Source organism: Parasteatoda tepidariorum, chromosome 5 (assembly GCF_043381705.1).
Source record: "Parasteatoda tepidariorum isolate YZ-2023 chromosome 5, CAS_Ptep_4.0, whole genome shotgun sequence".
Classification (NCBI taxonomy): Eukaryota; Metazoa; Arthropoda; class Arachnida; order Araneae; family Theridiidae; genus Parasteatoda; species Parasteatoda tepidariorum.
In genome coordinates, this window is record NC_092208.1 from 72,261,229 (window position 1) to 72,276,912 (window position 15,684).

Consider the following 15,684-nt stretch of genomic DNA (forward strand, 5'->3'; position numbering starts at 1 on the left):
GATTTGTAATTTGTACTTTCATGTTGCAATTTATATTTCCATGTCCTCAACTGTTAAAAATTCCTTGGCACGTTGCACCAAAAATTGGTATTCATTTGCTGGCTATAAAAGATGGAGCTCATTTTTACCATATTTTGGTGTTTTCACCAGCCCCAAATATCACTAGAAGGTTGCACCAAAAGTAGGAACTTTGAAGAAACAAAACACCTTTTCATTCTTTCTTTTACCAAAGTAGAGGAAGGCTGCACCATTATTAGGTATTTCCAAGTCGCTCAAGTTCAGGGCAAGGTTGCTATTTACCGTAAAAAAATTATTTACAATAAGTAGGTTATTTTATGACATACCACTGACTATTTTACACCGCCTACCAAATTTAAAAAGGCAACATTAAAAAAAATGGAAAAGGCAACATATAAAATAATTAATGCAAATGCATGCATTTACCTATCTTTACCTAAGTTAATACTTGAAACAACATGCATTAGTCGTCCCGATACACCGAGACAGAGTTGTAAAGAAAACATGGCGTTGTAAGCAAATATCGTATCGTTCTGTTTATAGTCACAGTCAAAGTTCAGTGAGTGCCTTTTATCAAATTTCGGGTCAATTAGTTGCACTATGGAAGTATTTCTCGATCATACTTTACAATTTATGGGGCAACTAAAAAAATGATCTTTTAGTCAGTTAAACTTTGGGATAATGAGAAACTTTGCACCAAATACTGGTTATAAATTTACTGAGTTTTTTTTTTATAGTGTATTGTATTTTCATGTTTTCATTTTTGTTGATTATAACAACGCATATTAAGGGTGGTTTTTAAGGAACACTCTTTACTTAAGCCATTCACTGATACTTTATGATTGCTAATGATGGTATATAACATTTTTTATAACTATTTAATGACTTTTAAATTGTATTTCAGGCTATAAACTTTATTAGAAATACAGAGATTGCACAATGTGATCTCAAAGGTGAACCTGGATTACCACCGTGCGAAGAGGGAAACGTAACTTCATGCCTTTTGCCTTATGTGTGTTCGAACAAAGAGAAATTCGTAAGGACGATTCAAGCTATTTATTATAATTTCCAAATGTATATGTATAATAGTTTTATACTTAAAATTACTAATTATTTATTATACGTTTTATTACCTAAAAAGTGGATGAAATTTTAGGATACAACTTAAATTATTCGACGTTAAATTAAAAATTAACAATAAAAAATTTGCAATTTTCCATCAGAAACAGTTTTTATTTTATTTATTCAATTAAAACGTCATTCTATTACCTGTTTACTTTGGTAACTATCCTCCCTTTACCCACGGAATTACCATACCGGGATAAACAATTATTTAATTACTGAGGTCTTAAAAAAGGGACTACGCACATAATTTGAAATAAATGTAAAGGAAAATAAGTCACAAAAACCTCCCCAAACTATTAAAAACTATTAAAAAATAGCTTTATTTGAAAGAAGGTGACCCATACAGTTTGAAAAAAAAATTAAACAATTCTAATAACTTTTGATGTAATGATCAGATTTTCACATACTAAAACACCATCTTAACGGTTTGAAAGGATGATTTCAAATATGCTAAATAATTAGTGCAGACGCGTACTTTTACTGAATAGACACACCTTTTTTTTCCGTCGGATTTGGGCTCATTTGTCCCAAAGTATAAGGGGTTGTCCCTATTTGGATAATATGGACCCAATTGTTTTTGTCAGGAGTGGCGTCCAAAATTTGGACCTCTTAATGTTAATTATATTTTTTGTGTATTTTGCCATATCTCGAGAAAGTTTTAAGCGAATCGAAAAATTCTTGCACACAATTATAAAATTCGCTTATCCAAAGATAATTACACGAAAAATTACTTATTATTTTATTTAATGATAGTCGAACAGTTTTGAACTGTAAGAAACTTGAATGTTTACTTCATTTTAAAAAAGTTAGTCTTATATAAGGAAAAATACAAAATTTGAAAGAAATCGATTAAATAGTTTTGAAGAAATAGAATATTTTAAAAGTCAGATATTTAAGGTTCGATATCTCTTGAAACTATTCTTCCTATTTCATAAAAAAATTTGTATTTTGCTTTAATAACGTTCCGTAAAATGGTCAAAAAATTTGTATACTTTAAAATTAAAAGTTTTTTTCGACTGTTATTAAATGAAATAATAATAAGTAATGATTATAAATTAATGTTTGCATAGTTTTTAGATAGACAAATTTTATAATTACGTGCAAAAAATTTTCGATTCGCTTAAAAAATTTTCGAGGTATGACAAAATGCGCAAAAAATAAAATTAATATTAAGGATGTAAACTTTGGCTAGCTATCCTGACCAAACTTATGGGACCATATTTCTGAGATTTCAGTTAAGTATCAGTATATTATCAAGAAAAAGAATTCATGGAAAGTTTTTTTGTTGCCGTAATTCATATCTAAGGATGTTGTCTGCACTAAATAATTATCATATTTGAGGTTATGCACTTAAAACATTAAGAAAAAAAAGCTAAATAGCATTTGGAAGCACGTGAAAATTCGATAATTAGACCCAAAGTTATTTAGGGTGTTTATTTTAGAAGGGTGGGTGGGGAGGGCGGCACTGCCATATGCATAAGGAGTATGGTGATTTTCTTTATAAATTAAAAATTTCAAATCGTTAATTTTAAACTATGCATCTAATTTTATTGCGAAAAATTATCTGGTCTTGAGAACAGACAAATACCTTAAATATTTTAAAAGTTATTTAACTCTTAGTAACTTTCTTTAAAAATCGCCAATTTGGTGAAATTTTTTCACATAATTAAAAATTATCAAAATCACTATCGTATTCTCAGTTTTTGCAATTTTTTATGAGCCCAAGTTATCCAGCATTGGAGTAAGTTTTTAAGTATTAAAGAAATTATACCGCAAATGCTTTTCGCTTTCACAAAACTGTGACTTTTCTCCATATTGACATTTTGCACCATTTTCAAAATAAGAGTAGACAGTGCTGGCTTTAGATTGACTAAACTTAGCAGTCATGAGAACAGTTGCTAAAATTTTCGATCGAAATTCGCTGCTCTAAAAAGTGTGTAACCCTTTTCGTCAAATGTTTGATTTCGCCAAGTGTTTGATTTCGTGTGCATTGATTTGTGTTTGCAAATTTTAAATTTAAGCTGTTAACTAAAGCGCTGAATCATTTTAGATTAATCGTTTAATCAAGATGTTAGAATCATTTCATTTTTTAAATGATTGCTACTTTGATTAGTAAGGCAAATGCAAAAATGTCGGTTAGTTCCATCTAAAAGTCCTCCATGAAGGCAAATTTCTCCCAATACTCGATCCAGGAGTTCCATTGTCTTCTGGGTCGGGTACAAAATTGCAAGGTTAGGAANTACTTAAGCCATTCACTGATACTTTATGATTTCTAATGATGGTATATAACATTTTTTATAACTATTTAATGACTTTTAAATTGTATTTCAGGCTATTAACTTTATTAGAAATACAGTGATTGCACAATGTGATCTCAAAGGTGAACCTGGATTACCACCGTGCGAAGAGGGAAACGTAACTTCATGCCTTTTGCCTTATATGTGTTCGAACAAAGAGAAATTCGTAAGGACGATTCAAGCTACTTATTATAATTTCCAAATATATATGCATAATAGTTTTATACTTAAAATTACTAATTATTTATTATACGTTTTATTACCTAAAAAGTGGATGAAATTTTAGGATACAACTTAAATTATTCGACGTTAAATTAAAAATTAACAATAAAAAATTTGCAATTTTCCATCAGAAACAGATTTTATTTTATTTATTCAATTAAAACGTCATACTATTACCAGTTTACTTTGGTAACTATCCTCCCTTTACCCACGAAATTACCATACCGGGATAAACAATTATTTAATTACTGAGGTCTTAAAAAAGGGACTACGCACATAATTTGAAATAAATGCGAAGGAAAATAAGTCACGAAAATACTCCCCTAACTATTAAAAACTACTAAAAAAATGTTATTTAAAAGAAGGAGACCCATACAGTTTGAAAAAAAATTAAACAATTCGTATAACTTTTGATGTAATGATCGGATTTTCACGTACTAAAACTCTATCTTAACTGTTTGAAAGGATGATTTCAAATATGCTAAATAATTAGAGCAGACACTGAATAGACACACCTTTTTTTCCGTCAGATTTGGGTTCCTTACCCCCAAAGTTTAAGGGGTTGTCCCTATTTGGATAATATGGACCCAATTGTTTCTGTCAGGAGTGGCGTCCAAAATTTGGACCTCTTAATGTTAACTATATTTTTTGTGTATGTCAGGAAATTTTTAAGCTGATCGAGAAATTCTTGTATACAATTATAAAATTCGCTTATCCAAAGATAATTATACTAAAAATTATAATTTTATTTAGTGATAGTCGAACAGTTTTGAATTGTAAGAAACTTAAATTTTTACTTCTTTTTAAAAAAGTTAGTTTTATAAGGAAAAATACAAAATTTGAACTAAATCGATCAAATAGTTTTGGAGAAATGGAATATTTTGAAAGTCAGATATTTAAGGTTCGATATCTCTCGGAACTATTCTTTCGATTTTCTTAAAATTTCGTATTTTCCCTTAATAACGTTCTGTAAAATGATCAAAAAATTTGTATACCTTAAAATTCAAATATTTTTCTTTATTAGTTATTTAACTTTTAGTAACGTTTTTTAAAAATCGCCAATTTGGTGAAATTTTTCCGCGCAAAATCACTATCGTATTCTCATTTTTCGCAAATTTTTATGAGCCCAAGTTATCCAGCATTGGAGTAAGTTTTTAAGTATTAAAAAAATTAGACCGCAAATGCTTTTCGCTTTCACAAAACTGTGGCCTTTCTCCATATTGACGTTTTGCACCATTTTCAAAATAAGAGTAGACAGTGCTGGCTTTAGATTGACTAAACTTAGCAGTCATGAGAACAGTTGCTAAAATTTTCGATCGAAATTCGCTGCTCTAAAAAGTGTGTAACCCTTTTCGTCAAATGTTTGATTTCACCAAGTGTTTGATTTCGTGTGCGTTGATTTGTGTTTGCAAATTTTAAATTTAAGCTGTTAACTAAAGCGCTGAATCATTTTAGATTCATCGTTTAATCAAGATGTTAGAATCATTTATTTTTTTAATTGATTGCTACTTTGATTAGTAAGGCAAATGCGAAAATGTCGTTTAGTTCCATCGAAAAGTCCTCCATGAGGGCAAATTTCTCCCAATACTCGATCCAGGAGTTCCATTGTCTTCTGGCTCGGGTATAAAATTGCAAGGCTAGGGACTAGAACATAAGTAAACGTAAACACAAAAATTGGGCCGGCTGTTCAACGACGGTTATAACTATAAATAAGCCTTTTATTAAATTATTACGGTTATAAAATTATAAAAAAAGTATTTGATTTCGTAAAGTGTTTAATTTCGTGTAGTGTTTGCGTTTATCAAGTCTTTGATTTCGTGTGTGTTGATTCGTGTTTGATTAAAAATTTTAAACTTAAGCTGCTTACTAATTTTAGATTGATCATTTAATCAGGAGGATAGAATGATTTTATTTTCTATATTATTGCTATTTTGATTAACAATTTCTTATTTATAATTTTGTTTTCTTTATGATTTCCTTCAATTTTGCTACAGAAAAGCCACTTGACGACTGTTTTCGAGCCTTTGGTTCACTATTGCGTAAGTAATTGTTCTTCAAAAATACAAAATCTTAGATATTTAACGATAAGATTTTTTTAAGGCAAATTTTATTTGCAGAAGGATCTTTTAACTTCAACTGATCCAATAAAAATTGCTGACAATAAGAAAATAGAAGAGTTTAAGGTAAGTTAAATTTTCTTTTAGTTTCCACTAACATACCCGATTCAATTAAATGCACTTTAAGCATGCATTATGAGCAAAATCCACAGGCATGTCTATGTAAGACTTCGAGATACTTTGCCGGCTGTTGAAAATAAACAAATAAAATAAAAATAAGTAAAATAAAAATAAATAAAATAAAAATAAGTAAAATAAAAATAAATGAAATAAAAGTAAATAAAATTCGCGATCGCAACGCTCGAGTACGCCGTCTAGCGGGAGCCTGTAAATATCAGACATTAATTTATCACGTTTTCATTCAGTTCCACCAGAATCANAATAAGTAAAATAAAAAAATTAAATAAAATGAAAATAAATAAAATAAAAATAAATAAAATAAGAATAAATTAAATAAAAATAAGTAAAACAAAAATAAGTGAAATAAAAATAGTTTATATTATTGCCAATCTTAAGACGAAAAGCATAGAGGACATTAATTTTGATCGAAAGACATAAGAGAGATTCGAGTGAAGCTTCTCACTTTTTGCGTTACAAAAACAAAATAATTTTTGTTTGTTTTTAAGTTTACTTTGAAAAAACATTTGAATTACTTTCTGCTTTCAATTATAGGCTTGTTGCTTTAAGTCAGAAAGATGTTGAAATTTTAATTGGCGAAAAATCTTGCTACGAAAACACCATTTGCTGGCACTAATTGCAGCTTGTATTAGAATAAGTCTTATAGTTCTAGTTGTAATTTGATACTAGTTATCGACAATGTTAACCTTCATCTACGAAAAGGTATCCCAGCATAGAATTGAGCTAACATGTCTTATATACCAGTGGATTGGAATTGCATCTTTGTAGTGGTAGACACACAGTATTCACCCAGCAGAATTATAGCTGTGATAGAATTCGATAAGTGGATACCACTGGTTGATTAATTGTCATTTTGTGAGAAGCCGGGAGAGCTGTATTAAGATCACGGTAGTTTTAAGTGCTGATTGCGAGAGCTGCATTAAGTTCATGGAAATTGTCGCTGTGTTGCCTTTAGCAGTCGAGTGTATACGCTGTGCGTTGTGTGAGATCGAGACTGAGTAGCAACGGCTCTAGGAGGGGGATAATGTCGCAGTCACAAGAAGCAAGTCAACTGTTCTGTATGGACCGTACATAGAAGTAGACGTGTTCAAATCGAAGTAGGAGTTTCTATCAAGGTAGGCGTGTTTACATCACGTCCGGGTCACCAATATAGGGTTAGTAGTTATCGACAGTGTCTACCTTTATCAATGACAAGATACCCCAACATAGAATCTAGTTAACATGTCTTATATACTAGTGAATTGGAACTGTATCTTTGTAGTGGTAGACGCACTACAAATTTTAATTGACGATAATAATAATGCTGCATATAGTGCTAAGGAAACGATTGAAATTAGTATTGTTATCCAAGACGCAAGTTAATATTTTAATATATTTGCTGATTGGAAAATAGTCAAACTTTTGATTAATTATAAATTCTATTCGGTTATTATATGATAAGTGAAACTCTTTTAAAACAACTGAAAAGGCATTGTTATTAAGCATTGAGCTCAAGGAGCAATTCGAATGCTCTTGCTAGTCAGAAAGTAGTCGATATTTTAATTTTAAGACTCCATCCTTTCAGATATGAAAACGAGTTTATTAAAACGTAGTGCAAAATGTTTGGTTGCCTGACAAGTTATCAATCCAAACAATATAGAAACAAAGTTTTGGAGTTTTTTATTTCACAAAAATTATATTTTAAAGTTGGTGTTTTAATTTTTCGACTATACTGCTTGTTTATATATTTTCATTTGTCTTTTGTTCGTGAATTGAATTGCAATATTTTTTGCTGTCTGAAAAGTGTCAGGCAGCTAAGTAATCAAAAAGCCATTTGTTTCATTTAATACAGCATAAAATCTCCTTTTAAAATGGAAAAAAAACTATCATTTGTTTCAAAATAATTTAAGTTTTATACAAAGTGTTAAAAATAGCGACTTACAAGGTTTAAACTTGTTAAACAATGCTAGATTTTAATGTGGATTTTAATCATCTTTTAGAACTGTTGGTCTATTGATCAACATTTTCACGTACTAAGATAAAATTTTCTGGGATCTAACTTAACCCTTAACAGCTCTGTGTTGGTCCAGGTGATAGAGCGTTGAACTCTCAATGAGGAATTCGGGTTCGAATCCTAACGATGACTGGTTGATACAAATTCCTCACTCAGTTCACACTGACCACACTGTAAAATATACTCTGGTAGACAAATCATGGGTTACAGTCCCCTTGTTGTCAGACTAACAGTGCGAGGTTTTCGTAGTTTTCCTCCCCATGTAACATAAATGCGAGTAAGTTCCATTACAGATTGCTCCACAAAGGTAAATTTCTCCCAATGTTTGAATCCCGGAATTTCTTGTCCTCTGGATTGGATTCAAAATTACAAGGTTGTGGAGTTGAACATTGGTAGTCGTAAACTCAAACTGGTTCGGCTGTTCAACAACGATTATAAAATAAAGTTTAAAAAAAACTCAATAGCTACCCATGCTTCAAAATGAAGTGAATACACGTCGATTTATAAAATTGGGTGAGTATCTATTAAGGGCTAAATGTGTTGAGTTGTTAATTGTATTAATTATACTTCAAGCTATAAAATCAGACTTAAAAACTTTTTGCTGTATAAGCATATCTATTTTTCTGCTCAAATTACTTGGATACATAAATCTCCAATATATGAGAAGTAATTGTAATTTGAAAGATATGGTCCCTATAATAAATGCAAGAGAGAGATCAAGAGTTTGGGTTCTTTAATATTATTTCACTTTGTACGCATTTCACCTTATCTCAGATTCGATACATATCGTCTTAATAACTTAGTCAAGAGCGCATTCGAATGGTTGGACCATAGTAAGTTATTTTCAATTTCAACAAATCAAAATATTTTGCACAAAATAGTAAAATTTGATTATTCAAAGATATTTCTATGCAATGCCTTTTTTATAATTGATAATTATTTTGTAATGCTTTTTTTAATAATTAATAATTATTTTGTAATGCTTTTTTATAATTAATAATTATGTAAGGTGCTTAAATTTAGTTATTTTAAATGACAACATCCAAAATAGGACATATAATCTAATAATGCTTTAATCACAGGATTTTTTTATATATATTTCCTTATTCAGAAGCTATTGCTGCAATTTTTAATATTGTTATTCAGAAATACATGACTGACAATTGTGTATATAATTTTACACCATTAGAGACTATGTGTTTTCGATCATTATTAAATTAAATAATATGTAAAACATAATAATTTTTTAAAAAAAACTTATGCTTCCATAAAATAGCCTTCGTTTAAACGAGTTTTAAAATTTTATGAAGATAACTTTTTAGTTCGCATATATAGTTCCGGAAACAAAATAAAAAGACTCGAAAATTAAAATTAACATTATGAGGTCCACTTCTACAACCTACACAACTATTACAGTATATTGTTTTCTTATTTGCGTAGAGGATCTTTGATAAGAGACTAATGATTAGGAGCCAGTACAAACAGATTTTCTAATATGAATAACGTAGGCAAAACACTCTTTTCTTTTCACTCAAACACACTAGTAAATTGCTAAAAATATTGATTTTTTGAGAAAAATTATTTCAAAAAATTATTAATCATTCAATTATTAATTAATCAAAATGTTGCCGAATTTTTTATTTAACATTACTTGATCGAATAGCGTTTGTTCAGTACAGGCCAATATTTATATGGATTTTAAGGTTTTGGTATAAAAAAAAATCATGGGAGTTTCGTAAAGATCACACTTAATGCTCATTTTTAGAAATCACAGTACAAATAGAACAAAAAGTATACTCATTCGGTGTCGCAAATTAGTAATTACGTGAGGTATAAATAAAAATGTTATCCAGATCAGACGAGTTACAGTAAAAGAAGACGCAAGTAATAATAATAAAAAAAGGTTAACAGGAAGTTGGAACTTGAAGGCGTTTATAATTATCATCTTTTAACTGTGTCCTTTAGCAATCAAATCGATCTTGTTTATTACATGCAACTCCTGTTCTGCAATATCGATTTTTCTTTTTCTTAGGTTAAATATTAATTTTCAAACCCCAAAGTACACATTCTTAGTTTCCAATTTTGATAAGGATTTTAGAAATGTATATAAAGAGGTGCTTCTATCAGAGCACTCAGGGTTTCCTGTTCAATGCTTGCGTGTTAAAAATTCAAGTTTCTTTCAGGTTTGCTTTTCTCCATTCATTAGCTATTGCTTGATATTCCCCACGTATTGCAAAAGGTAGGTTAAACAAGTAAAAACTATTTTAAAGTTCATTCTTGATTGATTAATATTTTCAATAAATGTTTAAAATATTAAAACGTGTTTTGTGTTCTTTGATGGAAAGTATAATTACAAAAAGTGCAGTAAATAAACTATTTAATTGCATTTTTTTGGGAGTTAAAGTGCATCAGTAACTAGGTTAAAACGGGGATTAAATCTTGTAAACATTTAAACATGTGCGTGTATGTGTGTTTTGTTGTTACTTATACCACTTGCCAATTAGCAAGTGTGATTGAAATCAAGCGAATATTTGAGGGAGAAGGTGCGATCTCTGCTTTTTCAGTGGCGCCATCTATGGCCAAGAATTCGACTTCAGCTTTTTCTACAGGGAGGGCCAATCGTATTCAGTTCATTATTTCACAAATTATAATTTTGATCTGAACTAGAGAACTATCAATNATTTTTTTTAATATAAAAATAGGAAATCAATAGTAGTATATGGAAAGGGCAAAAGTGTCCTCTAGCCCCCCCCATATACTACTCTTATAAAAAATTGCGTTAATTTTACGATGACAATGCTCTACACGAACGGCAATGCCAAAACTGGCTAAAGAAATTCTGAGCTGTTGATTTTGATTTGAGGGATGCTCCTTTGATTAGGAAGATTTACACAAATTGATGATGACAAAATTAAGACACTGATTAAGACACCGGTCAAACCCGCGTTACTGGAACAAAAAGAAAAAATAGTGCGTGGAGTCCCTCCGCGCGGAGTAAGTGAAACTTCGTAATGTGGAAATGAAAATAGGAAGGGGTAGAAATTGATTTTTAGTGAAATCATATTGTTTCTTTAAGACAAACTTTATTAACATTGCTTATAATTCACAATTGATCGCATCTTTTAATTATCATTTTCGAGTGGAGAAATATCCAAATCTACAACATTTATAACGGGATTATGATAACTTAAGTAAGACACGAAATGTTTGAGTTCTATTTTTCCAATATTTTTTGCAAAAACTGCATCAATGGTAGTTCCCCCTTTGGTTGTTGGATCATTCCTACCATTTATCATTTCCAATCCAAATTTGTCTTCAAGGAAGGTTAATAATGTTTCTGCTTCAGGTAACGACAAATTCACATTAAAATCTCCTGCAAGGATCACAGGCCGCTCACAATAATCAATTTCTTCACCAGTAACGTCTGCCAGAGCTTGTGAACCTGCANGAAGACGCAAGTAATAATAATAAAAAAAAGTTTTCAGGAAGTTGGAACTTGAAGGCGTTTATAATTATCATCTTTTAACTCATCTCTGTGTCTTTTAGCAATCAAATCGATCTTGTTTATTACATGCAAATCCTGTTCTGCAATATCGGTTTTTCTTTTTCTTAGGTTAAATATTAATTTTCAAACCCCAAAGTACACATTCTTAGTTTCCAATTTTGATAAGGATTTTAGAAATGTATATAAAGAGGTGCTTCTATCAGAGCACTCAGGGTTTCCTGTTCAATGCTTGTGTGTTAAAAATTCAAGTTTCTTTCAGGTTTGCTTTTCTCCATTCATTAGCTATTGCTTGATATTCCCCACGTATTGCAAAAGGTAGGTTAAACAAGTAAAAACTATTTTAAAGTTCATTCTTGATTGATTAATATTTTCAATAAATGTTTAAAATATTAAAACGTGTTTTGTGTTCTTTGATAGAAAGTATAATTACAAAAAGTGGAGTAAATAAATTATTTAACTGGATTTTTTTGGGAGTTAAAGTGCATCAGTAACTAGGTTAAAACGGGGATTAAATCTTGTAAACATTTAAACATGTGTGTGTGTGCGTGTATGTGTGTGGTGTTGTTACTTATACCACTTGCCAATTAGCAAGCGTGATTGAAATCAAGCGAATATTTGAGGGAGAAGGTGCGTTCTCTGCTTTTTCAGTGGCGCCATCTATGGCCAAGAATTCGACTTCAGCTCTTTCCACCGGGAGGGCCAATCGTATTCAGTTCATTATTCCACAAATTATAATTTTGATCTGAACTAGAGAACTATCAATCTCCCATTCGGTACTTCTGTAAAAGGAAAAACGAGCGTCAAGCTTATTAAAAATTGCGTTAACTTTACGATGACAATGCTCTACACGAACGGCAATGCCAAAACTGGCTAAAGAAATTCCGAGCTGTTGATTTTGATTTGAGGGATGCTCCTTTGATTAGGAAGATTTACACGAATTGATGATGACAAAATTAAGACATTGATCCGGTCAAACCCGCGTTACTGGAACAAAAAGAAAAAATAGTGCGTGGAGTCCCTCCGCGCGGAGTGAGTGAAACTTCGTAATGTGGAAATGAAAATAGGAAGGGGTAGAAATTGATTTTTAGTGAAATCATATTGTTTCTTTAAGACAAACTTTATTAACATTGCTTACAATTCACAATTGATCGCATCTTTTAATTATCATTTTCGAGTGGAGAAATATCCAAATCTACAACATTTACAATGGGATTATGATAACTTAAGTAAGATACGAAATGTTTGAGTTCTATTTTTTCAGTATTTCTTGCAAAAACTGCATCAATGGTAGTTCCCCCTTTGGTTGTTGGATCATTCCTACCATTTATCATTTCCAATCCAATTTTGTCTTCAAGGTTAATAATGTTTCTGCTTCAGGTAACGAGAAATTCACATTAAAATCTCCTGCAAGGATCACAGGCCGCTCGTTGCCATGGTAGCGTTAAACGTTTAAAGCAACCTTGTTGGAAGTCGCATTAAAAGTTTCACTTCAAAAAAGTGTTCGCGTCCATCTAAAGAGACTGGAACGTGTAAGAAATCTCGAAATTTGGGTTCCTCATGAGCTTAAAGTAGTTCATTTAACAGCACGAGAAAAATTTGCGATATGTTCATGAAACTTGAAGAAAACGATATTTTTTTAAAACGAATTTGGTAATGATAACTGGTGATAAGAAGTGGATTGTTTACAACAACGTGTTTCGTAAACGGTTTTGGACCAGAAGATAAGATTTGCCATTAACGACTTCAAAACCAAAACTTCATCTGAGAGTTATGCTCTCAGTGTCGTGGAATTGGATGGCAATTGGCATTTCTTAAAATCATCTTTACTTGAATTTGTCGAATTTCTCTTCGAATTTTTAGAAAATGGCTCTTTTCGACTTAAACACGTTGCACTTCTGTTACTCATTGTAACTGAAAATCTTTTAAAGTATTTTTCAGGATGGTGGTTGCATTATTAGCTAAAGCAGAATAAGAACTGTTGCCAAATCTCACGATTTAATGCCATATCTTGATTATAAGTATATCTCATGAACATTTCCTTTTTGTCATAGAAATATGAAATATGCAATAACTTCTTATAAATAGATGTATATAATATAACAAACATTTCTAAAAACATGTCATTTTACTTAAACGTGGCTCGCAAACTAAGTGATCATGCTTTTGCTAAAGCCGATCGCTTAGAGCCACTAAACTTTAGAGGCATCAGAAATTAATTTAACCAGAAATTAATTAGTTTTTAATATTATCATTAAGTGAAAATGGCGTACTGTTTTCTTTGAATCAAAACAATTGTTAAGTAATGAATATTGATTTATGTTTGCCTATAATTTAGTAAAAGTGATATATTTCCTTTTGTATGTTTAGCATGCTTTATTTTTGAACATAAAAAGTTTAACAAACTTAGCGAGAAAAAAAAAATCCTTATTTGGGAAAAACATTAAAAAATGATTTAAACAGGCTGCGGTAGCCTAGATAATGCTTAAATATTAGTTTTGTGGTGATTATAGAGATCCGTAATAAAATCTTTTTTTTTAATTTCTGTTTCAGCTAATTATTTAACTAATATTTCGAGAAAGAATTTTTTCCTTGCTTTATATGGGCTTAAGGTTAGTTGAGAAACGAGAAATGCATTATTTGCTGCTGAGTCACAGGCTTCGAAAAGGTCCAAAAAGTACTTTTCATATTTAAGTTAATGCTTTTAATATGTTAAATTAATGCAGAAATGTTATGTTACACTCTATAACAAAAAAATCGAAGCACCAAGAAGCTACAGATTACAGTGGTGCATGGCTCGATCAGGCTGGAATGATGTCGACTGGGGACGTATAGACTTTAGCGGCGAATCCCTCTTCCAACTGTGTTCTGACGATTATCGAAGATGTGTTTGGAGACGCACAGGGCAGAGGGGGGATCCTGCCTTCACTATCGCACGCCACACCGGTCCTACACAAGGCATTATGGTCTGGGATGCCATTTTCTTCGACAGCCGACCCCTTTGGTCATCATTAGAGGTACAATTACTGCACAGCGGTACGTCGACGACATCCTAACACCTGTTTTGCTACCGTTCCTTTTGCAGCACCCTGGGCTGGTTTTTCAGCAGGATAATGCCAGACCACGTACAGCACGTGCTGAAATTTTAATCATTTACTATTCTGTACACTGTCTTCCTATCCACTAATTTTCGTTTCAATCGGACAACCCCTTCTTGGTGTGTCGATTTTTTTGTTATAGAGTGTATTTATTCTAAAAAAAAACCTCGTGCTGTTTTAAAAAAAAATTTGAAAATGAATGACACTGAGTGAAGATTATTGTTTAATGACTTTGAACCAATTTTATTTTTATGTAGTTTTCGTTTGCTTTTCAGTGAAATGGGTTGAAGAATCTAAAACTATCTTCCAGTCTCTTTGAAGATCTTAAAGTAAAAAGAATGACATGTTTGATAATTGTTTAAAGATAAGACATAAAGATAATTGTTTAGAATATATTTAGGTTGTGTAGTGTTTTCTTTTTATGTTATGCTAATATCAAATTAGAATATAATTGGTATTTTCATTACATTGCTAATAGGTTTTGCTCACAAGGTGTCAGGCCTGTCCCCAGATAGAAATTCCACCTAGCAGGTGTAGGCAGGGGTTATAACAACAGATATGATTCATCAATGCGTCAAAGGGCAAATGTGTTATGAACAGAAGTGCAGACCCCTTAGTTTTAAGTAATGCCCATCGCCAAACATTTAGCGACTGAAACGAGTTTCAAGTTATAGTACTCTTTAGCAGCCCTTAAAGATTATACAACCGAGTGTACTTTATGGTACAACTTAGATAAAATGGAGGAGATAACTTTCCATAATTCGAAGTTATGCAAAATATTCCTAGAACATAATAAATATCTATATCAGTTTCATTCAAAATTAAAAAACAATAAGCCAGTTTTGATTTGTATTCCTAAAGAAAATGGTTGTAGAACAAGGATTTATATCATTAATGAAAATTCTAAAGTTTCTCTTAATTTTCACATCCACTTGTTTTAAATTCCCACATCCAAAAAAATAGTGTTTTTTTTTTAAATATCAGAGATAAATTTTTGCCTGAACCTTTTTTTAGCTGATAGTTTGCCCTTTTTAAAATCAGTATGGTGTATGTATACAGTTTCAAAAGAATGTCCTGATTTTTTTTCTTTCACGAAGGCGTGATATTGTCTACCTTGAAGTAAAAATAGTTATTTTTTAAAAAGGAAAAAAAAAGTGCGTGGAGTCCCTCCGCG

The 15,684-nt window shown here is 31.1% G+C and overlaps 1 protein-coding gene across 2 annotated transcripts in view; it reads left to right on the plus strand.

The window, feature by feature from the left end:
* LOC107455252 (uncharacterized) overlaps positions 1–14,905 on the plus strand; it is a 43,078-nt gene extending 28,173 nt beyond the window's left edge. For both annotated transcript variants that reach the window (XM_071180593.1, XM_071180592.1), the window contains exons 3-7: positions 3,475–3,606; positions 5,657–5,701; positions 5,780–5,845; positions 11,675–11,730; positions 14,786–14,905. In XM_071180593.1, coding sequence (XP_071036694.1) covers positions 3,475–3,606; positions 5,657–5,701; positions 5,780–5,845; positions 11,675–11,730; positions 14,786–14,798 — 312 coding nt within the window. In that variant the 3' untranslated portion in view covers positions 14,799–14,905. The remainder of the gene's footprint in view (positions 1–3,474; positions 3,607–5,656; positions 5,702–5,779; positions 5,846–11,674; positions 11,731–14,785) is intronic.
* The last annotated feature ends 779 nt before the right edge of the window (positions 14,906–15,684 follow it).